General features: G+C 38.4%; 2 protein-coding genes across 11 annotated transcripts in view; both read right to left on the bottom strand.

Annotated features, from left to right (window-relative positions):
* The window catches only part of LOC108275110 (protocadherin alpha-C2), a 77,507-nt gene that overhangs the window by 30,040 nt on the left and 23,411 nt on the right, over positions 1-24,056 (bottom strand). The window contains exon 1 of one of the 10 annotated variants that reach the window (XM_047159747.2): positions 20,725-24,028. The exons of 6 other annotated variants lie outside the window; for them this stretch is intronic. In XM_047159747.2, coding sequence (XP_047015703.1) covers positions 20,725-23,094 — 2,370 coding nt within the window. In that variant the 5' untranslated portion in view covers positions 23,095-24,028. Of the gene's footprint in view, positions 1-5,891; positions 10,187-13,784; positions 16,441-17,198; positions 19,814-20,724; positions 24,029-24,056 lie in introns of those variants that run through there. 3 more of the 10 variants (XM_017485706.3, XM_017485705.3, XM_017485707.3) reach the window with 3 other exon arrangements.
* LOC128634890 (protocadherin alpha-3-like) lies at positions 380-5,698 on the bottom strand. The gene has a single exon (XM_053685499.1). The coding sequence runs from the start codon at positions 5,154-5,156 to the stop codon at positions 2,553-2,555; it is 2,604 nt and encodes an 867-aa protein (XP_053541474.1). The 5' UTR covers positions 5,157-5,698; the 3' UTR covers positions 380-2,552.

Here is a 24,056-nt window from a genome sequence, read left to right as displayed (position 1 = left end):
CTCCTCTGTAAATGCCTGTATTTCTTTGTGAAAGCCACAAAAAAAAGATGAAAAGCAGTAGCTTCTAGCAGCAGCCAGCCCCTCTTGTTACTCTCTCTCTCTTTTTTAATCTCCCTCCTGTTCTAATTTACCCAGTAAGAATATAATGTTTTATTTAATAATTTTCCTTCTCCCTGTTCTCTGATATAATATTCCCTGAATATCTTCTGTTTGATCTTGTATTATCTTATTTTCCTCACAACTTAGGGTCTATATTTCATTTTCATTATTCTGTATCCTTGCCCAAACCTCTTGCCCCCCTTCTTTCACCCTCCCCCTCTCTCTCATTCTCCTTCCCTCCCTCTCTCTCTCTTATTCCCCCTCTCTCTTATTCCCCCCTCTCTCTCTTTCTCACCATCTCTCTTTCTCATTCTCCCCCTCTCTCTCTCTCTCACTCTCTCTCTCTCTCTCACTCTCTCTCTCACTCTCTCTCTCTCTATGGGTGTGGGCAAAATGCGGCACAATCTTGCTGGAAAGAAACAGAGCCAAGTTGCCATGACAACCTCAAGGTGACAGAATGGGAAGTGATATATTGTATAATGACACTGTTTCTGAGAGTCCTGAGGAAATTCAGGAGGTCAACTTAAACATTTTAACATTTTTATATAATGTTATTCTCCTTGTATATGCTGTGTGGAGGATGAGAATGCACTAGTTTCTATTCCAATCAATTATTTGGTCACTAGTATGTTTTTCTTGTTACTATTTTTTTTGTGTGTGTTTGTCTATGGATCAGGCCATTCCACTGCAGGTTATATGAATCCTGAGGTTACCTTAGGCACTCTTACTTACTCTGCATAATGTGTTTCTGAAATCAATAATTTAACACTCCCAATGCAGCACAGACAAGCTGGGAAGAAACTGGAAGGAGACTTGAACAAACACAGACAGCTAACATGTACAGTTCTACACAACAATGTGCAACTTTGTGTCTATTTAATTGTATGTAGTGGTATAATAAAAGAGGTAAACAATACATGAATTATAATATTAATAATAATAATTAAATATATTATATGTGCCCTCTAACGGTATGGAATAGAAGGCAGTGTTTAGGTGTGGTTGAAAATGATGATGTCAGAGCTGTGAGCTCAGCTTGCTTGCCGAGAACCCCTGCTGTTGCAGAGCAGTAAGGAAAATTACTGGCCCTTCCCCCAACCTCTCTTTCTCCCTCTCTCTATCTACCTTACTTCATCTCTCACCCCATCTCATTCTCTTATTTCTGCGTGTCTCTCTCTGTTCTGCCTCTTTCAACATTCTTGATTTATCTCTCTTCTATCTACTATCCTTTTCCCTTCCCCCACAAATAAAGCCATGTGTTAAATGACACTATAACAATAATCAGCAATAAAAAAAATTAACTGGCCATTGCACTACAAGGAGCTGTATATATAGTGAGTGTATACAATTAAACACTCAATAACTTGTTTTGCTGCTACACCACAAATTCCATCAGCTTTGTGGATATCTAAATCTCTCCAACTGTGCCTTTCACAAAGAATTTACTGAAACACACTGTGACCTTTTGAAAACATATGTGTGATTTAAGCTGTGCAACTGTGATATTAGCTATATGAATAAACCCTGGACAGATGATAATAGACTAAGAATGTCATGTTCACAGTCTAAATGTTTACAAAATATAAATATATTTACTTTAATATTTCACTTTAACTAAATCAGTTACATAAAAAAAAAAACATCAAGGCATACTCTGCAATGACAAAATGCTGTATATCCACTGATTTCAAGTTTTCTCTATTACTCTGTTCATTGTTATAGTGAAGCATTATAATGCATGTAATCTAACAAAGCCTCAAGAAGCTGTGTGTGTGTGTGGCCTCAATCTTCCCGAGAACTGCTTGCCACAGCAAAAATAAGTCTGACTTAAAAATATTTTTCTGTTTTTCAGTGCAAACAACAATATGCTGAAATGCTTACAGTATGAAATAATATTATAGTTTCATCAGGGGAGAGAATGCCTAATGAAGAGAGAAAGTGGAAAGGGCGGGGGGATGTGGGCAAACAGACAGTGCTAAAGAGACAAAGATAAAGGATGGAAGGAAAAGACACTGGGAAGACAAAGAGAGAATGGAACAAAAAAGCAATGTCAATTCAGACAGCATGGATTCTGTGTTATATAAGTGTATTATGTGTCTACAAAACATCTCACAGCATTATGTAGAAACAAATATATTTAAAGCACAGGTTGCTTGAATCAAGTTAGAAGAGCATTCGGAGGCAGAGAACAGGACAGCAATGGACGCTACAGTTTTCAGAACCATGGACAGCAAAACCAACCAGCATTAACACAATGTGAGTATTAGCCAAGGAAACTAAAACTGAGAAGCGACCAGGGCCATTGGTATGCAAAGTATTTAGTGATTGTAAATAAACACACTACACAGTACACTCAGACAAAAAAAATTACCTGGTACCTGTAAGAGTTCTTCAGAGTGTTTCCCTGTCAGAGAGGGTTTAATTAACTCACCTGATTGAAAGCTACCAAACTATCAACAAAATCTCTTTTTGGATAAGTCTCTTACCTTTTCATTATTAGGAAGTGTGTGTGTTCGGTTAAATGTGTCCCCATCATTTATACTGATCAGTTCAGCATCTGCAGGTGGAAATTGTGCAGGAAAAACCACTACATCACTCTTCAGTGTGTCTGAGCTAAAACACACATCATACTGCTGTGTAGATTTGGAGTAAGACCAGCTTCCATCAGGATGTGTGGTGATCACTGGGGCACTGTATCTGCTGAAACTACCATCTGTCCTGCAGCATTTTACAGCTATTAAACTAATCAGACTCAGTAAAAATATCACTGAAACTGACACAATGGCGATCAGCAAATACATGTTTAAATCCGAGAAACTATCCTCCTTTATAGGTGCATGTTTAAACTGAGTCTTAATGTCACCTGTGCTCTCAACAACCACAACATCAATAGACACAGTGGCTGATAGCGAGGGCTCTCCGTTATCAGAAACCAAAATGACCAGAGGGTGAGTTTTCAGGTCATTGTCACTCATTCTCCTCTTAGTCCTGATCTCTCCACTGCTGGTTCCAATCCAAAACAGATTGTTTCCTCTGGGTTCAGAGATGTGATAAGAAAGCAGTGCATTATATCCAGAATCTGAGTCTACAGCTCTGATCTTGGCCACAAAGTAGCCCGCTTCAGCAGAATAGGGAATGTTCTCAGAGTGAACAGATCCATGATCAGAATACGGAGCGAGAATCCCAGGACTGTTGTCATTCTCATCCAGGATAAAAACATTCACAGTCACGTTACTGCTCAGTGGAGGAACACCAGAGTCTGTGGCCTGAACTTTAAACTGAAATGTTTTTGTTTCCTCATAGTTAAAAGTCTGTAATGTGTGTATCTCTCCATTATCAGCATTTATTGTGACTGCAGAAAACACATTGGATAAACTTTGGGAGTCTATTAATTCATAAGTTATTTTAGAATTCTCATTCAAATCTGGATCAGTAGCTGAGAGAGTGTGAATAATCTGACCTTTTGGGCCATTTTCTTTTACATACACATTGACTGTGTGATCTGAAAAGTGTGGCGCATTGTCATTTACATCTGACACCTGAATCGTAAAAACTCGAGTACTAGAAAGAGATGGGGTTCCGTCGTCTATCGCTATAATAGTAACATTATACTGAGCGTCACGTTCTCTGTCTAAAGGCCCGTCCACCACAATAGAATAATAGCTCTTGTAAGAAGATTGCAGCTTGAACGGAACTTCGCCGAGTAATTTTCCATGCGCATTACCATTCTTCCCGGAATCTTTATCAGATATTGTTATCAAAGCAACAGCGGTACCTTTTTTAGCATTTTCCGTGACAACATTTATCTGCGATGTCAACGAGATTTCAGGAGCATTATCGTTTACATCAACAACATCAATTAATACTTTACAGTGTGCGGATCGAGGAGTCAGTCCCTTGTCCTTAGCCTGTGCGTGGATTTCATACGCATTTTGTGACTCAAAGTCGACCGTGCCCTGTACAGTAATCTCCCCCGAAACGGAGTCAATGCTGAAAATGCCACTGTTTTTCTCGTCGCTATCCTGGTTAATCAAAGAATAGACTATTTGACCATTTACTCCCTCGTCTGTATCTGTCGCGTTCAGATTAATCACAATTGTTCCAATAGGAGCATTTTCCACAACACGCATCTTGTAAAGAGATTTGTTAAACACCGGGGCGTTGTCGTTAACATCTTGCACATTTACTACTATCTGCAATGTACCCGTTTTCGGAGGTTTTCCTCCATCGACAGCGGTCAGTATGAGATTTATTACATGCTGTTTCTCTCGGTCTAAAGCTTTCTGTAATACTAATTCCGCAGATACACTCTGCTCTCCACTAGTCTGTACATCCAGAGAAAAATGCTCACTTTGGCTCAGCTTGTAGCTCTTTACCGAGTTGCTACCCACATCAGGGTCTGAAGCTCTCGGCAGCTGAAATCTGTCCCCAACAAGAGCAAGCTCTGATATATTAAAATGCTTTGACTTAACACGAAACAAAGGCGCATTGTCATTTACGTCCAATATGTTCACTTCGATGCGAAACAAATTCAGGGGATTATTAACAACAGCTTCCAAATGCACGGAACACTGTGGGGAGGCAGGGCAAAGCGCCTCTCTGTCCAGTCTCTCGTTGACGAACAATGCCCCTGTTTTCAAATTAACATCAAAATACTTCTTCCCAGACGGAGAAACGATGTGAAACATGCGTGATTCCAATTCTTGAATGTTTAGGCCTAGATCCTTTGCTAAATTTCCAACAAATGTTCCCGTATTCACCTCCTCTGATACCGAATAAGCAATTTGAGCAACAATAAGGTTCGCGATTGTTGTTAAAATCACAACAATAAGAATGAAGTAGAGATCCGTCCGGTTATCCATTGTGCATAATAGTGTGCGATCCAGCGACCAAAAAGTGATTAAAATGTTACATAAACAAATTCCTTTAGCATTGCCCATGTGAAAGAGCTTCTCGTACGATCCATTTTCACCAGGAATGAGGATCAAAGCGCATGAGCAGTGCATCACAGATGAGGAGGTGCCAAATATGATAGTGCAACAATTCTGTAGCGACATCAAGAGGTGCTTGTTGTCAATTATTTTTATATTATAAAAGAACGTAGAAAATATCACAACCTCGTACACCTTTCCCTCGTTTAACTGAATAAACTCTGCCAAATAAGGATAATCATCTGAACGAATATTACGAGTGACTTATTACAGTGAAAAAAATAAACCTCGAATCAAATAAAAAAAAAAAATAATGTTTGTTTTTTCTCAACGAAAAATAAAAAAATATGATAGCCTATATAAAAAAATATACATATAGTATTATATATATGTATATATAAAATAATATATGTATAGTTTTTATGTATAATATATAACCTGCAAGATTTTGATGTATTTCTTGAGCAACAAAGATTTTAAAATCAAACAAGGAAAATATAATCTTATAATCACAACCGTCATGAAAAACAAGCAAACAAACAAATTGAATGATTATTGTAGTTGTTTGTTTAATAATTGTTGTTATTTTTGTTGTGTCTTTTCTGTTGTTTTGCTAAGCAACATTAAATATACACAAGATAAATTGATACAAAAATAAAACAATATGTTTAGCTTATGCACAAGGAGTCCATGAGCAGAGGTAAAAAAAAAATAATAATAATAATAATTATAAAAAAAAAGCCATGTAGCACGAAACATGAGACAAACCACTCACAGCAGACTCTATTCAGCTATATTCAGCTCTCACAGTAAACTAGAACTTAGGAAAAATTTTGAGAGCTGAGATCAAAATGATCTTACCTTATCTTTATTAGGAAGTGTCTGTGTTCGGTTAAAGGTGTCTCCTTCATTTATACTGATCAATTCAGCATCTGCAGGTGGAAATGGTGCAGGAAAAACCACTACATCACTTTTCAGTGTATCAGAACTAAAACACACATCATACTGCTGTGTAGATTTGGAGTAAGACCAGCTTCCATCAGGATGTGTGGTGATCACTGGGGCGCTGTATCTGCTGAAACTGCCATCTGTCCTGCAGCATTTTACAGCTATTAAACTGATCAGACTCAGTAAAAATATCACTGAAACTGACACAATGGCGATCAGCAAATACATGTTTATATCCGAGAAACTGTCCTCCTTTATCGGTGCATGTTTAAATTGAGTCTTAATGTCACCTGTGCTCTCAACAACCACAACATCAATAGACACAGTAGCTGACAGTGACGGCTCTCCGTTATCCGAAACCAAAATGACCAGCGGGTGAGTTTTCAGGTCATTGTCACTCATTCTCCTCTTAGTCCTGATCTCTCCACTGCTGGTTCCGATCCGGAAGAGGTTGTTTCCTTTAGGTTCAGATATGTGATAAGAAAGCAGTGCATTATATCCAGAATCTGAGTCTACAGCTCTGATCTTGGCCACAAAGTAGCCCGCTTCAGCAGAATAGGGAATGTTCTCAGAGTGAACAGATCCATGATCAGAATATGGAGCGAGAATCACGGGACTGTTGTCATTCTCATCCAGGATAAAAACATTCACAGTCACGTTACTGCTCAGTGGAGGAACACCAGAGTCTGTGGCCTGAACTTTAAACTGAAATGTTTTCATTTCCTCATAGTTAAATGACTGCAAACTGTAAATATCTCCACTGTCAGGGTTTATGTTTACCATGGATGATACGGGAACATTTCTAAAGCCTTCCAGTAATGAATATGATATTCTAGCATTGTCTGCAACATCATTGTCAAAAGCAGATACTGTATAAATAACAGATCCAACCTGACTGTTCTCTTTTACATACACATTAATAGTGGGCTCAGTAAAGCGGGGCGCATTATCATTCACATCAGAGACGTGTACAGTAATGACATCGGTACTGGAGAGCGGTGGAGTCCCTTCATCAGTAGCTGTAATAGTGATGTTATACTTAGACGAACTTTCTCTGTCGAGAGGTCCATTTACAACTAATGTATAATAATTTTTATATGACTTTTGAATCTTAAATGGGACAGATCCAAGAATTTTCAGTGTTACCTGACCGTTTTTACCAGCATCGTTATCGATAACAGTTATCATTCCCACCATTGTGTCAACCGGTGTATCCTCCTTAACAATGTCAACTAAAGAGGTCACAGATATCTCCGGAACGTTATCGTTAATATCAACGATTTCTACTAAAATCTTGCACATTGCCGCTCTTGGATTATTACCTTTGTCCTTTGCCTGTACCCGAAGTTCAAGCGCATTTTTCTTTTCATAATCTACATCACCCGTCACTACAATTTCGCCTGTTTCCGGATTTATTGAGAATGCATTAAGATTTTGATCGCTGTCGTGGTTTACAAACGTATAAGTTATTTCTCCGTTAACGCCTTCATCCAGATCACTGGCATGCACAGTAATTACGGAGGTACCCGGTGAGGCATTCTCGTTAACTCGAGCTTTATACAGTGATTTACTGAAAACCGGAACATTATCATTAACATCCACCACATTTATAATAACAGGAATAGATCCAGATCTGGGAGGTTTTCCTCCATCCACGGCGGTCAGTGTGAGTTGGATCGCCGGCTGTTTCTCTCTGTCTAAAGCTTTCTGTAGCACTAATTCTGCTGATACACTCTGCTCTCCGCTATGTACATCCAGAGAAAAGTGTTCATTTTGGCTCAGCTTGTAGCTCTTTACCGAATTACTTCCCACGTCTGCATCATACGCGCTCGGTAATGCAAATCTCTCCCCTGGAGAAGCTAACTCTGAAATATTTAACGTCCATTCTGTCTGTCGAAATACTGGTGAATTGTCGTTAATATCTAAAACGTTCACTTCAAACCTATAAATATTCAGAGGTGACTTAGCGACAGCTTCAAGCGCTATAGAACAGTGCGTGTTGTGTTCACAAAGCTCTTCTCTATTCAATATTTCTTTAACACTGAGAATACCGGTCTTCCGATTAAGATCAAAATACCTGCTATAAGCTTCGGTAACAATATGGAATCCTCGGCTCTCAAGGTCCTGTACGTTTAGATTTAATTCCTTAGCCAAATTTCCGACTGGTGTGCCTGGGGTTGCTTCTTCTGATATGTGATACACAATCTGTCCATTCACAGATCTCCAGAAATTAAGCAGTAGAGAATAACATATCCATGATTGAAATCTTTGACCCGCCGATGCAGCCATTTTACTGCGATACAATAGCGATGTCAAGAAAAATATACAAATCCATTCCCGTAGTTGTAGCTGTAAAATGTATGTTGTCCGCGTTTAAACAGCAGCTAAGCACAATGGCGTATTCTAAACAAAGCAGTCTGGCCATCAGAGAGATTGCCCTGCCTCGAGAAAGGCGGAGCCTAGTAAAGGCACGCAATAACGTAGAGTGGAAGGCTAGTGACATCATGTGGGCAACTGTAGCACTTAACATTATGCATGTGTTTTATTTATAATTTTTAAAAAATACAAATAAATATAAATTAGGGCGCATGGTAGCTTAATGGTTCGCCTCACACCTCCAGGGTTGGGGTTTCGATTCCCGCCACGGCCCGGTGTGTGAGGAGTTTGCATGTTCTCCCCATGCTGCGGGGGTTTCCTCCGGGTACTCCGGTTTCCTCCCCTGTCCAAAGACATGCATGGTAGGCTGATTGGTATGTCCAAAGTGTCCATAGTGTATGAATGGGTGTGTAAATGTGTATGTGATTGTGCCCTGCGATGGATTGGCACCCTGTCCACTGTGTACACCTGCCTTGTGCCCCATGCTCCCCAGGATATGCTCCAGGTTCCCTGCGACCCAGTAGGATAAGTGGTATAGAAGATGGATGGATGGCTGGATGAATGGAAAATAAATTAGGACTGCAGTTTCCAAATGAGAGATTCCAAACTTTCCAACCCATTGTTCAGTCATTGGCTAAATTTGTATCTCTTAAATCTTGTATGCTTCAGAGAAAAGTCCATGGATAACATCCCTCTACTTTGTTTCTATAGAAATCAAAAGTCTACAGAGTCCTACATAATGATTGAGAACTGCAAGACATTTTCCTGATGCACTACTGTAAAATAGCATATTCAGCCTTCTGATATTCTCTTAACAGTAACAAAACTCGACGTAAAACCAAACTCCTTTAACTTTAGTTCTAGGCATTACTATCTCATCATAGGTATCCGTATGGTACTAAACATGCAAACATCTTCACTGGATTTGTTGAGAATATTTTTTTTTTTAACAATTCACAAAACATGTGCTTACTTTTCCTTGGGTATTTTATACAATTTTTTTTGCATAACTACGTCACTGAAAAAGGTCAAACTGTTCATTTCTTTCTTTCTCCATATCAGGCCTGGACTGGCCATCGGGAGCACCTGGAGAATATCCGGTGGCCTGATGACTGATTTGGCCCGCTGCCCTGCTGTTTAAAAAAATAATTTAAAATAATACACTTATTTATTTATTTATTGATTGATTTATTGATTTATGCAATAGTTATTATTTTATATTATTGCGAGTCCGATGTGCTCAACTGATCCTTTCTGAATTCGACATTCGATAATTAATCGATAATAAACCATGAACCTTTTAACGCTAGCATTCTCCTCAGCTCCACTGAACAATTTCAGACAGAGTCATCACTGCACAGAGCGAGGATAGAGAGGAAGCCGAGAGGATGGAGAGGAAGCAGAGAGGATGGAGAGGAAGCAGAGAGGATGGAGAGGAAGCAGAGAGGATTGAGAGGAAGCAGAGAGGATGGAGAGGAAGCAGAGAGGATGGAGAGGAAGCAGAGAGGATGGAGAGGACACAGAGAGGATTGAGAGGAAGCAGAGAGGATTGAGAGGACGCAGAGAAGATGGAGAGGAAGCAGAGAGGATGGAGAGGAAGCAGAGAGGATGGAGAGGAAGCGGCCAGGTGGCGCAGAAAGGGAAAGGGCACGCAAGAGGAAAACCGTCTAAAAAGAAGCACGAAATGTAGCAAAATTACCGACCAGTTCAGGGCTTCAGCTGCAGCTCAGTTTCATCTGTAAATACTGTAGCTTTGTGTTCTATAACTTAGCTAAACAAGCATTAACCACAGTTTCACTACCAGCAAACATTATCACTATTACTATCGTCACTTAAAATATGCTAAAGGACAGCATTATTTACTGTATAGCTATAATACTAAGTAATTTACCACACAAATATCCAACGTACACTACATTTAGGGAGCCTTCCATGTTGTTATTTTAAATGTTGAAATTACAAATACTGTGACATTGGTCACATTTCAGGATCAACTTGAGATGACAGGTAGAGGTAAATTAAAATACATTATAAATATGCTTTAACATATTTGTATGAAATATAGTATGGTTACATCTATGAGTATTTAAGTAAAAAAAACAAAACAAAACAAAACAAAACAAACAAACAAACAAAAAACCATTGCCCTAATGTGATGCTTTAATTTTAATGAAAATACATTTAGATTCTGTGCTCACAATATTACAGTGAACTTAAAAAGTTGTCGTTTCCCAACAATGTGGAAACAGTTTTGTTCATAGCAGTAGACCTGGTAAAGAAGTGACAGGTACATGAAAAATGGCAAAAAAAAGAGTGTCTTTTGTTTACCTGTCTTCTGCATTTAATGTACTTTTGTGAGTGAAAAGTAAAGCGTTACTGGCAGCTTTGCACTTCTGGTGTTTGTTAAATGCTTGGCATACCCACCTAAAATTATATAAATTAGTACTGCTTCACTACCTCTAGGTTCACTGTTAGACATTTCTGTAATTCTTACAGTTACCATATATCACCCATTGTAATACTGCAAATTCTCTTTACAATAAATAATAGTAATTCCTAGTTGCATCATGGGGATTTTCTATGACGTCAAACACAATATACAGCGATGTACTGTATTTACTGTATTTACTGTAACGGATTTTAGCGCCAATGCACCGTTTGTTTTTACTAATTTTTGACAGGCTTTGCTTAAGGTAAATAATTAGATTAGGAGCTACAGCAGCGACGCAGGTTGTGCTGGAGAGGGAGCTCAGCGGTACAGTTCTGGAGAACACCTGTGTCATACACCGATGAAAGTGCTTTGTGCGAAGATTTTTTTTATATATACCTGAGAGAATAAGCAATAAGCAAGAGAATAAGCAAAAATCGTGTGTACTGACAGTTCCCGCAGTTGTAAGATTTGTGCATGCAAACATTAGCGGTAAAAAATAATCTTAGCTTGAACTTCGCTAACGTTGTATTTAACAAACGGTTTAACCGAATTAAAAGTTATATTTTTAAAGTAATATTTTTAATAAATGGCAAAGAGAGTAAAAGCAGTATAAGCAAGAGAGAAAGGTGGAGAACTTGCTCAAATCTTATAGTGTTACGAGGGTGTCTTTCATAAGCAGACAGAAACAGATCCATTATGATCTAAATTCAGTTTATATTATCTTTTTTTTTTTTTTTTATCAGTATTTCTGGTGAAGAGACTGCTAGCAATATGTACAGCTGTACGGTTTGTAGACACTTTACTACCAATTTTCAAACCTGTTGTGCCCATGGAAAAAGTCATAGAAACTTATTAGTTTTGTTTTCTATTTACTCCAGTTTGCTCCAGTTGCTGTTAATTTAATTTTTCCATTCGGTTACACCACTGTCTATGTTGGACTGCAATCCTGGTTTTGACACTAGCCTGCTTCTGATTCTGTCTTTGCTCATTCCCTGGCTGTGAAGATAAGGACTGTTTTAAATGGAAAGTTTCCACACATTTGCAATGTTTTAAATAAAGATTGTGATATTTTGTAAAAATTGTGTCTGTTTGGATTGAATGTCAATAGTACTCATGTAGTTATAAAAACAAGCTAGTGTAATTTATAAAAAATATAAAACCGAATTTAAATTTAGTACAAATGAATGAATAATTAAATTAATAAATACGATTACAGTAGTGTACTGTTAACCCAGGGTTTTGTTTTTTTTTACAGTAAGGGCACTGTATTACATAATTACAGTAGCATTTAGTTACTGTAAAACTGAAATACGGTTATGATATTGTAAATCTCAATTACAGTAACTTTCTGGCAAAAGTGTTGGCAGTAAGTTACTGTAAAACCCATTGGAAATGTCTAACAGTGTTGTTTGTTTATGTTTTTATGGAATGGCCACACAGTGTGTGAACTTAATTTGGGGGGGGGGGGGGGGGGGGGGTTGTCAGTGATTTCAAAATTTGTTGTGGGTTTATGGTGTAGCCTGGATGAGTGTGAGACGGCCTGAAAATTTGTCCCAGTCCGGCCCTGCTTCACATTTTACCCAACCCTGGAGTGTATATGGAGTATTTGACACCCTGCCTCAAGCATAAACTTTTTGGACATGTCAGTGATGTCAAACAATTTGTCTTAAAAACTACCATCCATAAAACCTACGGACCCTCATTCCTTCCTCCAGCTACTGAGACTTAGAGCTGCAGTGCAAATGAATGTTTTTTTTAAATTTTTTTATAACAGTGGATTTACTAAGAAAGTCACAGATGACGTGGTCTGTGATAGTACTATTGAGAGAACAAGTTTATAGGCCTATAAATGTTAAACGGTTGCTCGCTTTTAATCCCACTAATATAACAGTGGCTCAAATTATACTAAACATTGTACTACAGCAAGATCCTGAGACTGCTTCTCCTTTCCTGTACTCCTACAGAAAAGAGAAGTGGAGGAGAGAAATAAATTCTCAGTCTAATTATAAATATACTTCTGCATGAAACAATTCCACATGTTCTAGATGTTCTACAATTCTAAAGCCAAATCAAAGGCCTTAAAGGATCAGTTCTTATCACTGACCAGTCCTCATCTATCACTGCAGAAGTTTATTGTCTTTCCTGCAAGAGATACGATCTGATGTATATTGGGGAAACCAAGAGAAGACCAGCTGCCTAAATTGTCGAGCACCTTTGCATTTTTATAAAGATTTCTCCTTTCCAGTGGCAAGACACTTCAACAGCAGTGGGCATAACATTAATGACACCTCATTTTGGATTGCTAGTTGTTTATATAGGAGCAATTAAGTGAGGAAAAATACTCCTCCACATTTTTGACTTTGAAAACTAATTAAATGAATATCATGTTTTGAGACCAATCATTACATCATCATTCATTTTACACTAATGCATTTTTACATTTTACATTCATTTGAAACTAATTAACTGGATTCACCTCCTACAGCCTCAAAGGACATTGCTTGCACAGCTAATTAAAGACATCCTTCCCCCAAAAAAGTTGCTATTATTTTCACTTAATATCCCTATGAGCAATGCAACTTGTGTACACAATGTACAGAAGTGCATCCATCCAGTGAATTATAAGGCAAAGATAATTGTATGCATAGTGCTTGACATAGATACCCATATTCTGACTGCAGAGATGCAGTCTGCAGCAGCATATACACACTTAAGAAATCTGTCTTCTTCATTTACAGTAGCAACTACTGCCTTTACGTAAACAGAAAAGTACTGCAAATTCTCATATAAAGTATGTTACTGTAAAATTCATAAAAAATTGCCATAAAGCAGTGCATATTACAGTAGTTAACTGTAAATAATGTATATGGTATTATAATGGGCTTTTTTGCAGGAAGTAACTGAAAAATGACAGCAAAGTCTGACAGTGTAAATACATTTGCATTAAGTATATGCGGAGCATATTGGTGCTAAACAATTCCACTCTAATTCATTCTTACCTTTCCATTAGTAGGGAGAGTCTGTGTTCGGTTAAAAGTATCCCCATCATTTATGCTAATCAGCTCTGCATCTGCAGGTGGAAATTGCGCAGGAAAAACCACTACATCACTTTTCAGCGTGTCCGAGCTAAAACATACATCATACTGCTGTGTAGATTTGGAGTACGACCAGCTTCCATCAGGATGTGTGGTGATCACTGGGGCACTGTATCTGCTGAAACTGCTGTCTGTCCTGCAGCATTTTACAGCTATTAAACTGATCAGACTCAGTAAAAATATCACTGAAACTGACACAATGGCGATCAGCAAATACATGTTTAAATCCGAGAAACTGTCCTCCTTTATAGGTGCATGTTTAAATTGAGTCTTTATGTCACCTGTGCTCTCAACAACCACAACATCAATAGACACAGTGGCTGACAGCGAGGGCTCTCCGTTATCAGAAACCAAAATGACCATAGGGTGAGTTTTCAGGTCATTGTCACTCATTCTCCTCTTAGTCCTGATCTCTCCACTGCTGGTTCCGATCCGGAAGAGGTTGTTTCCTTTGGGTTCAGAGATGTGATAAGAAAGCAGTGCATTATATCCAGAATCTGAGTCTACAGCTCTGATCTTGGTCACAAAGTAGCCCGCTTCAGCAGAATAGGGAATGTTCTCAGTATGAACAGATCCATGATCAGAATACGGAGCGAGAATCATGGGACTGTTGTCATTCTCATCCAGGATAAAAACATTCACAGTCACGTTACTGCTCAGTGGAGGAACACCAGAGTCTGTGGCCTGAACTTTGAACTGAAATGTTTTCATTTCTTCATAATTAAATGACTGCAAACTGTAAATATCTCCACTGTCAGAGTTTATGTTTACCATGGATGACCAAGGAATGCTTTTTGAGCTTTCTAGTAATGAGTATGATATTCTGGCATTATCACCAACATCACTGTCAAAAGCAGATATGATATAAATAACAGCTCCAACCTGACTGTTCTCTTTCAAATATACATTGATTAAGGGCTCTGGAAAACGTGGTGCGTTGTCATTCACATCAGAGACTTGTACAGTAATGACAGTGGTGCTGGAGAGAGGTGGAGTCCCTTCATCAGTAGCTGTGATAGTGATATTATACTGGGATGTGGTCTCTCTGTCTAAAGGACCATCTACAACTAATATGTAATAATTCTTATACGAATTCTGTACCCTAAATGGAACAGATGTTGTGATTTTCAAGTTTACTTGACCGTTTTTGCCACTATCATTATCTATCACCGTTATCATGCCGACAGTTGTATCAAGCTGAGCATCCTCTTTTACCGTGCTTACTAAAGACGTAACAGATATTTCCGGTATATTGTCATTAACATCAACAACTTCGACTAATACTTTGCAGTGTGCAGCTCTTGGTTTCTGTCCTTTGTCTTTAGCCTGGACCCGGATTTCAACAGCGCTTTTTCTTTCATAGTCAAGCTCACCTTTTATTATGATTTCTCCCGTTTCTGGATTTATAGAAAATGCATTGATATCTTGGTCGTTGTCCTGTTTATAAAACTCATAAACGATCTCGCCATTAAGACCCTCATCCAAGTCACTTGCGTGTACTGTAACTACGACTGAACCCGCAGGTGCATTCTCATGTACGCGAGCTTTATACAGAGACTTACTAAAAACCGGAATGTTATCATTAGTATCTTCAACATTCACAATAATGTTTAACGACCCGGATCGAGGAGGTTTTCCTCCATCTATAGCAGTTAAAGTTAGCTGGATTACGGACTGTTTTTCTCGGTCTAATGACTTTTGTAGCACTAATTCAGCAGACACACTCTGTTCTCCGCTGCTCTGCACATCCAGGGAGAAGTGGTCATTTTGATTTAGCTTGTAGCTTTTTACAGAGTTACTGCCTATGTCTGCGTCAAACGCATTTGGTAAGGGGAATCTCTCTCCTGGAAACGCTGACTCAGCAATATTTAACTCCATCACTGGCGATCGAAATGTTGGCAGATTGTCGTTAATATCTAATACGTTCAATTCAAATCGGTAAATGTTCAACGGCGAATGCACGATAATTTCCAAGTCTAAAGAACATTTCGTTCTCTGTTCACATAGAGCTTCTCTGTCTATTCTATCCTTAACTTGAAGAACACCCGTCTTCATATTCAAATCGAAATACCTTTTATTGTTTGCCGAAACGAGCTGTATTCCACGTAGTTCAAAGTCCTGTATATTAATATTTAAATCCTTTGATACATTTCCGATTACAGTACCAGCCTTCGCCTCCTCTGACAGGGAATACACGATTTGCCCCTCCGCGACGCTCCAACAGTAGAGAAGCAGTGAAAACCACAACCATGTCAAAGATCTGTCTGCCACAGTTGAGGCCATTTTATATCAACACCGAGGACTGACCAAAATAAATCCATATAGCTGAAAGCAAGCATCCAACTGAACGATCCTTAAACTGCATCTGTGCACAATGCCGTATCCAGAACAAAGCGCTCTGCTAGATAGAACACATCCCTATTTACGTAAAAAGGAGGCACTTCGGAAGGCCACGAAGAAGGTTATTGGAAAGATAGCGACATCGCGTGGAGAAGTACAAACCATACAATTATAAACCGTAATAAAATGGACTGAATCGGTAAGTTAGTGCCTACATAGCATAAGCAAGCAAGCAAGAAAGAAAGAAAGAAAGAAAGAAGAAAGAATTTGTAATCTATAACAAAGACGTATGCCTGCACTTGTTGAACTGCGTCTACATCACAAGCAGTAAGTGGTCCAGAATAGCTTTTAGAACTAACACTGGAAGAAAAGGCAAAAAAAAAAAAAGAAGAAGAAGAAGAAGAAGAAGAAGAAAAAGAAGAAAACGCCGGCAAATTCTAGCATTATATATGCTGATAATAAATAAATAAATAAATAAATAAATAAATAAATAATTTTAAAAAGTGTGAACCTTCAGCACCATGGACAGAGACAGTCAATAACACAAATTATTTGAAAGCGTTTAAAATACGCAGCACCACTAACGTACTCTCAACAAATACATATTAATAAATTACAAGCAAGCAATCTGTAGGGTTTATAATACTGAAGAAAGTTAATATATGTCCAATGAACCACTGACGAGATGATTTAGTTAAACAGATTCGTTATATTTTGTGGAGAGGCAAACACTGAACACAGGCTGATGCAAGAAATTAAAAATGAAATAGGCTACGATAAACTTCTGCCTATCTGTGTTTGGTCAATGTATTTAACAAATGTAATAAATGTAAATAAATTACTTACCAGAAAGAAACCATGCATTAATATAATCTGATTGTAAACTCCACAAAAGAAACAAGCTATTTCCATGCAAACTAAGCATCAACAGTAATAATGAGTTTACTGTGCTAACAGTAATGTTCTTATAATTCTTACCTTTTCTTTGCTAGGAAGACTCTTTGTTCTGCTAAAAGTGTCTCCTTCATTTATACTGATCAGCTCTGCATCTGCAGGTGGAAATGATGCAGGGAAAACCACTACATCACTTTTCAGTGTATCAGAACTAAAACACACATCATACTGCTGTGTAGATTTGGAGTAAGACCAACTTCCATCAGGATGTGTGGTGATCACTGGGGCGCTGTATCTGCTGAAACTGCTGTCTGTCCTGCAGCATTTTACAGCTATTAAACTGATCAGACTCAGTAAAAATATCACTGAAACTGACACAATGGCGATCAGCAAATATATGTTTATATCCGAGAAACTGTCCTCCTTTGTCGGTGTATGTTTAAACTGAGTTTTTATGTCACCTGTGCTCTCAACAACCACAACATCTATAGACACAGTGGCTGACAGCGAGGGCTCTCCGTTATCAGAAACCAAAATGACCAGAGGGTGAGTTTTCAGGTCATTGTCACTCATTCTCCTCTTAGTCCTGATCTCTCCACTGCTGGTTCCGATCCGGAAGAGGTTGTTTCCTTTAGGTTCAGAGATGTGATAAGAAAGCAGTGCATTATATCCAGAATCTGAGTCTACAGCTCTGATCTTGGCCACAAAGTAGCCCGCTTCAGCGGAATAGGGAATGTTCTCAGAGTGAACAGATCCATGATCAGAATACGGAGCGAGAATCCCGGGACTGTTGTCATTCTCATCCAGGATAAAAACATTCACAGTCACATTACTGCTCAGTGGAGGAACACCAGAGTCTGTAGCCTGAACTTTAAACTGAAACGTTTTTAATTCTTCATAATTAAATGACTTCAAACTGTGAATATCTCCACTATCTGAGTTTATGTTTACCATGGCTGTAACATAACCGATTTTAGAATTTTCTAGTAATGTATATGATATTCTGGCATTATCACCAACATCAGGATCAAAAGCAGATACTGTATAAATAACAGCCCCAACCTGACTGTTCTCTCTCAAGTACACATTAATTACGGTGTCTTGAAAACGTGGCGCGTTGTCATTTACATCAGAAATATGTACAGTAATGACAGTGGTGCTGGAGAGAGGTGGAGTTCCTTCATCAGTAGCTGTGAGAGTTATGTTATATTGAGACTCGGTCTCCCTATCAAGTGGGCCATCGACTACAATAGAATATTTATTTTTGTAAGTGTGCTGTATTTTAAATGGTACAGAATTGGGAATTTTTAGATTTACAGCACCATTTTTACCAGCATCGCTATCTTTTAATGTTATAAGGCCAACCATTGTACCAGCGATAGCATCCTCTTTAATCATGTTAACTAAAGAATTAATGGAGATCTCTGGAACATTATCGTTAATGTCAACGATTTCCACTAACACTTTACATAATGCTGCTCGTGGTTTATGTCCTTTATCTTTAGCCTGAACACGAATTTCAACTGCATTTTGTGTCTCAAAATCGACAACACCCTGTACTGTGATCAACCCAGTTTCTGCGTCAATCAAATATGCTTGAACATGCTTATCGTTATTTTGACTGGCAAAAGAATAAACGACCTCGCCGTTTTTGCCCTCATCTATATCTGTAGCATGAACCGAAATTACGGATGTACCACGTGGAGAGTTTTCAGTGACTCGGGCTTTGTATAAAGCCTTACTAAAGACTGGAACATTATCATTTACATCCTCAACACATATGACTATCTGCAAAGTGCCGGATCTGGGAGGCTTTCCACCATCTACAGCAGTCAGTATGAGATGAATCACAGGCTGTTTCTCTCGGTCTAAAGCTTTCTGTAGAACTAATTCAGCAGACACACTTTGCTCTCCATTGCTCTGGACATCTAGAGAAAAGTGTTCATTCTGGTTTAGCTTGTAAGTCTTTACTGCGTGACTGCCCACGTCTGCATCAAACGCACTTGGTAATAGAAACCTCTCCCCTGGTAATGATAATTCTGAAATATTCAGTCCTGTTTTAGACATCGGAAACGTTGGCGTGTTATCGTTAATATCTAGGACGTTCACTTCAAAGCGATACATATTTAATGGAGAGTTAACAATCGCTTCTAATTCCAGTGAACATTTTGCATCTCGATTGCAGAGCTCCTCGCGGTCTATTCTTTCTTTAACGTGTAAAATCCCAGTTTTTAAGTTAACACCAAAATACCTCTTATTTGGTCCCGGAACGATTTCAAATCCTCGATGCCCAAGGTCTTGCACATTTAGATTTAAATCCTTTGCTAGATTTCCGATTTCTGTTTCTGGGCTCGCCTCCTCCAAAACAACGTAAGCAATCTGCCCGTCCACTATATTCCACCTCCAACACAATGAAACGCCAAACATCCACAGAATGACACAACTCCCCTTCAATGAGGCCATAATCCGAAGTGTCACAGATATCTTTGGAAAACATAAGCGACAACGGTCTGCAACGCGACGAAATATGAATTACTAAGGGTGAAACTATAATCTCAGGTTCGTCGCATCTCCGGAACAAAGCCCTCTGAGTGGAGGCGTGGCCTAGCCTGAAGGGAGGAGCAACCGAAAAAAAATATTATAACCGTCCAACTGCAGGTGGCTAGAGACACCACGTGGAGAACTGGTGCCATTTTCATCAACACATAAAATAGTAATGAGAAAATAATCAAACGATTATATTGCAAAAAAAAAAAAACAAAAAAAAAAACAACTAAAAAACCCCAAAAAACAAACCAAAAAAAGAGAAATAATAATAAAACCTTCACATGGCAAAATTTTCAAATTTCTAATATAAAGAGTTCTGGCAGCCACATGTCACCACAAGAGGGGAAAAGGGGTATTCGGGCTATTTAGTCCCACAAAAGCCATAGTCATTCTTTGTTGAATAATTGTATCCCTTATTTTTTTATACAGAATTAAAAGTCAATCTTTTATACATTAAAATCGTTATATTTATGTAATTATGTATTTCACGAGTCCTTGGTAACTCTGTTGTCCTCTATATATTATCTGTAAAGAATTTAATAGATCTCACTTTAATTATCAGTATTATTATTTGCATTGTGAATTATTAGGTGCATTGTGTATACAAACGGAATTGATTAGGCATGCACAACTTGATCAACGCGTAACGTTCATTGCATATTTAGCTAGCAATGTTTTCTTTAGACAAACTGTCTGTATATCGCTGTGTTCATTACACTGCCTCCTTACCCATAATCTTTGCAGTCAAATAACTATGGTAAGTTTAGAAATGATCCTCAATTAATAATATCCATACTTTTTGTAACCGACATAAAATAATATTTCTTAAAGTATAACACTTTAAGATTGTATAGGTCATACCAACTAAAGAAGACAAGAAAAGTTTCAGAACAAGTATACAGAACTTGAGATCATGCTTTTCAGAACCATGGACAGCAAGACAGACAGCATTAGTCCTGCAAACTGAATTTAAGAGAAGTGAAGGGGAATTATTATGTAATGTTTTAGCCATTAATACAATAAGAAAAATACACAACAACCGATTTATTGTTACAGATCTTACCTTCTCTTTATTGGGGAGTGTTTGTGTTTTGTTTAAAGTGTCTCCTTCATTTATACTGATCAATTCAGCATCTGCAGGAGGAAATGGTGCAGGAAAAACCACTACGTCACTCTTCAGTGTATCCGAGCTAAAACAAACGTCATACTGCTGTGTAGATTTGGAGTAAGACCAGCTTCCATCAGGATGTGTGGTGATCACTGGGGCACTGTATCTGCTGAAACTACCATCTGTCCTGCAGCATTTTACAGCTATTAAACTGATCAGACTCAGTAAAAATATCACTGAAACTGACACAATGGCGATCAGCAAATACATGTTTAAATCCGAGAAACTGTCCTCCTTTACCGGTGCATGTTTAAACTGAATCTTTAAGTCACCTGTGTTCTCAACAACCACAACGTCAATAGACACAGTGGCTGACAGTGAGGGCTCTCCATTATCAGAAACCAAAATAACCAGAGGGTGAGTTTTCAGGTCATTGTCACTCATTCTCCTCTTAGTCCTGATCTCTCCACTGCTGGTTCCAATCCGGAAGAGGTTGTTTCCTCTGGGTTCAGAGATGTGATAAGAAAGCAGTGCATTATATCCAGAATCTGAGTCTACAGCTCTGATCTTGGCCACAAAGTAGCCCGCTTCAGCAGAATAGGGAATGTTCTCAGAGTGAACAGATCCATGATCAGAATAAGGAGCGAGAATCATGGGATTGTTGTCATTCTCATCCAGGATAAAAACATTCACAGTCACATTATTGCTCAGTGGAGGAACACCAGAGTCTGTGGCCTGAACTTTAAACTGAAATGTTTTAAATTCTTCATAATTAAATGACTGCAAACTGTGAATATCTCCACTGTCAGAGTTTATGTTTACCATGGATGTAGCATAACTGATTTTAGAGTTTTCTTGTAATGAATATGATATTCTAGCATTATCACCAACATCAGGATCAAAAGCAGATACTGTATAAATAACAGATCCAATTTGATTGTTCTCTTTTACATACACATTAATGACTGCGTCTGAAAAACGTGGTGCATTATCATTCACATCAGAAATGTGTACAGTAATGACAGTGATGCTGGAGAGAGGTGGAGTCCCTTCATCAATAGCTGTGAGAGTTATGTTATATTCTGAAACACTCTCTCTGTCTAAATGTCCTTTCACGGTTAATGAATATCTATTTTTATATGTGTTCTGCAGAGCAAACGGTAGAAAGCCTTGTAAATTTAAAGACGTCGCACCGTTTTTACCGGAATCCTTATCTTTTACCGCTATTAAACCGACCATTGTCCCATCTGGCGAATCTTCTTTAAGAACATTAACTAGTGACGTTACAGATATTTCCGGAGCATTGTCATTGACATCGAGTATTTCAACTAGTATTTTACAAAACGCTGACCTCGGATTTGTTCCTTTGTCTCTTGCCTGGACTCGAATCTCAACTGCACTATTTTGCTCGTGATCCAGCTGTCCCTTCACTGTTATTTCACCGCTATCAGAATTGATGGCGAATGAATCAATAATTCTGTCACTGTCATGATTTACGAATGAATACACGATTTCTCCATTCAGCCCGTCATCTGCATCATTTGCGCTGACTGTAATAACAGATGTACCGAATGGTGAATCTTCCGGTATTTGAGCTTTGTAAAGCGATTTTCCACAAACGGGAGTGTTATCATTCACATCAAGGACATTTACTTTTAGATTTAATGTACCAAATCTGGGAGGTTTTCCTCCGTCTACAGCAGTCAGTATAAGCTGGATCACAGGCTGTTTTTCTCTATCTAAAGCTTTTTGAAGTACTAATTCAGAAGAAACACTTTGCTCCCCGCTGTGTACATCAATAGCAAAGTGCTCATTCTGGCTAAGCTTGTAGTTTTTTATCGAGTTACTGCCCACATCTGCATCAAATGCACGCTGTAAAGTAAACCTGTCACCAAGCGAAGCCGATTCAGAAATATTAAGTTCTGTTTTTGATGAGCGAAATGTAGGTGCGTGATCGTTTGCGTCTAATACATTAACCTCAAAGCGATACATGTTTAAAGGTGAATTAATGACAGCCTCCAGTTCAAAAGTGCATTTCGTACTGCGTCCGCAGAGCTCCTCGCGGTCTATCCTTTCTTTAACATGGAGGACTCCAGTCTTCACATTTAAATCAAAATACCTTGCATTCGGTCCGGAAATAATCTGAAACCCACGGTGCTCCAAGTCTTGCCCATTGAGATTCAAGTCTTTTGCTATATTCCCAACTGTAGTCCCCGGACTACTTTCCTCCATCACGGAATATGTAATCTGCCCATTCGCAATGTTGAAACAAAGCCAAGAGAAAATTATCCACAATAAATATCCGTGCTCGACAATTTCAGCCATGTCCTACTATCAGTACCTTTACCGGACAACATTAAAATCCGAGTGTATGGCTGTGTGATCTAATCCAACGTCCAACAGCCGAAAAAACAAGCTGTTATTATGTCTCGCAAACAATAGCCGAACGCGAGCCGGTACGCCCTTCCTCCCGACGAAGAGGAGACTCGTCAAACAGAGAAAAAGAAGCTAAGGACAGGCTGAGAGTGACACCACGTGGACATCACGGAACACGTAAGAAACAGGCATGAGTAATATTTACAAAATCCAACAATACTGACAACAAATATTAACACATAATAAAATGAAACAAGGAAATACAGGACAGAGAAACGCGTCTGCAATCAGCCAACAGTGGAAACTGCATGAAGCTACTGGGTGCAATTATTAGTCGACCACTCAAAAAAGCCAGTAAAAACCACTTGTGTTATATGTAGGCTACACTCTGAAAACACTACATCACCCCTTCCTCTGTTGGAGAACTATAGAGTACTGTACATTTTGAGTTCACGAGTACCACACTTTGCCAGTGTCGAATTAACACTCTGCTATTTTTTTACCCCATGAAAAGCCTTTATCTTTTATGTTTTTCTAAATGTTAAGTTTACAAAGTCCTGTCAAGAAACTAAAATCGAAGGTATATGGGAATATGCCTTTCATTGATGATTAATTATGAGGAGTAGGGTATGCATTTTATTTAATGTATTATATATTCTTAATTGATAAAATTCTTAGGCATATAGAAAAAACCCCAAAAATAAAATAAAACAATTACTAAATTTTCCTCATCTATAAGCAGACAAGAAAAAATTAAAGCTCATTAACTAGGCTATTACAAAACAGGAAAGACAAAGGTGTTTTTGTGGAAGCATACAAAACAAAGGTGTATAACTAATTGCAAATATTGCATCATAATTAAGCAACACATAGACCAAAATGTATTGACCGCAATTAAGTAAAATATTAGC

Source organism: Ictalurus punctatus, chromosome 14 (genome assembly GCF_001660625.3).
Source record: "Ictalurus punctatus breed USDA103 chromosome 14, Coco_2.0, whole genome shotgun sequence".
Classification (NCBI taxonomy): domain Eukaryota; kingdom Metazoa; phylum Chordata; class Actinopteri; order Siluriformes; family Ictaluridae; genus Ictalurus; species Ictalurus punctatus.
The sequence above is the reverse complement of the archived record's forward strand: the minus strand, read 5'-3'. Positions and strand labels throughout refer to the sequence as shown.

Bases quoted from the DNA above. Each gene is read 5' to 3' on its own strand.
- LOC128634890 (XM_053685499.1), bottom strand. From the start codon at position 5,156: ATGTCGCTACAGAATTGTTGCACTATCATATTTGGCACCTCCTCATCT.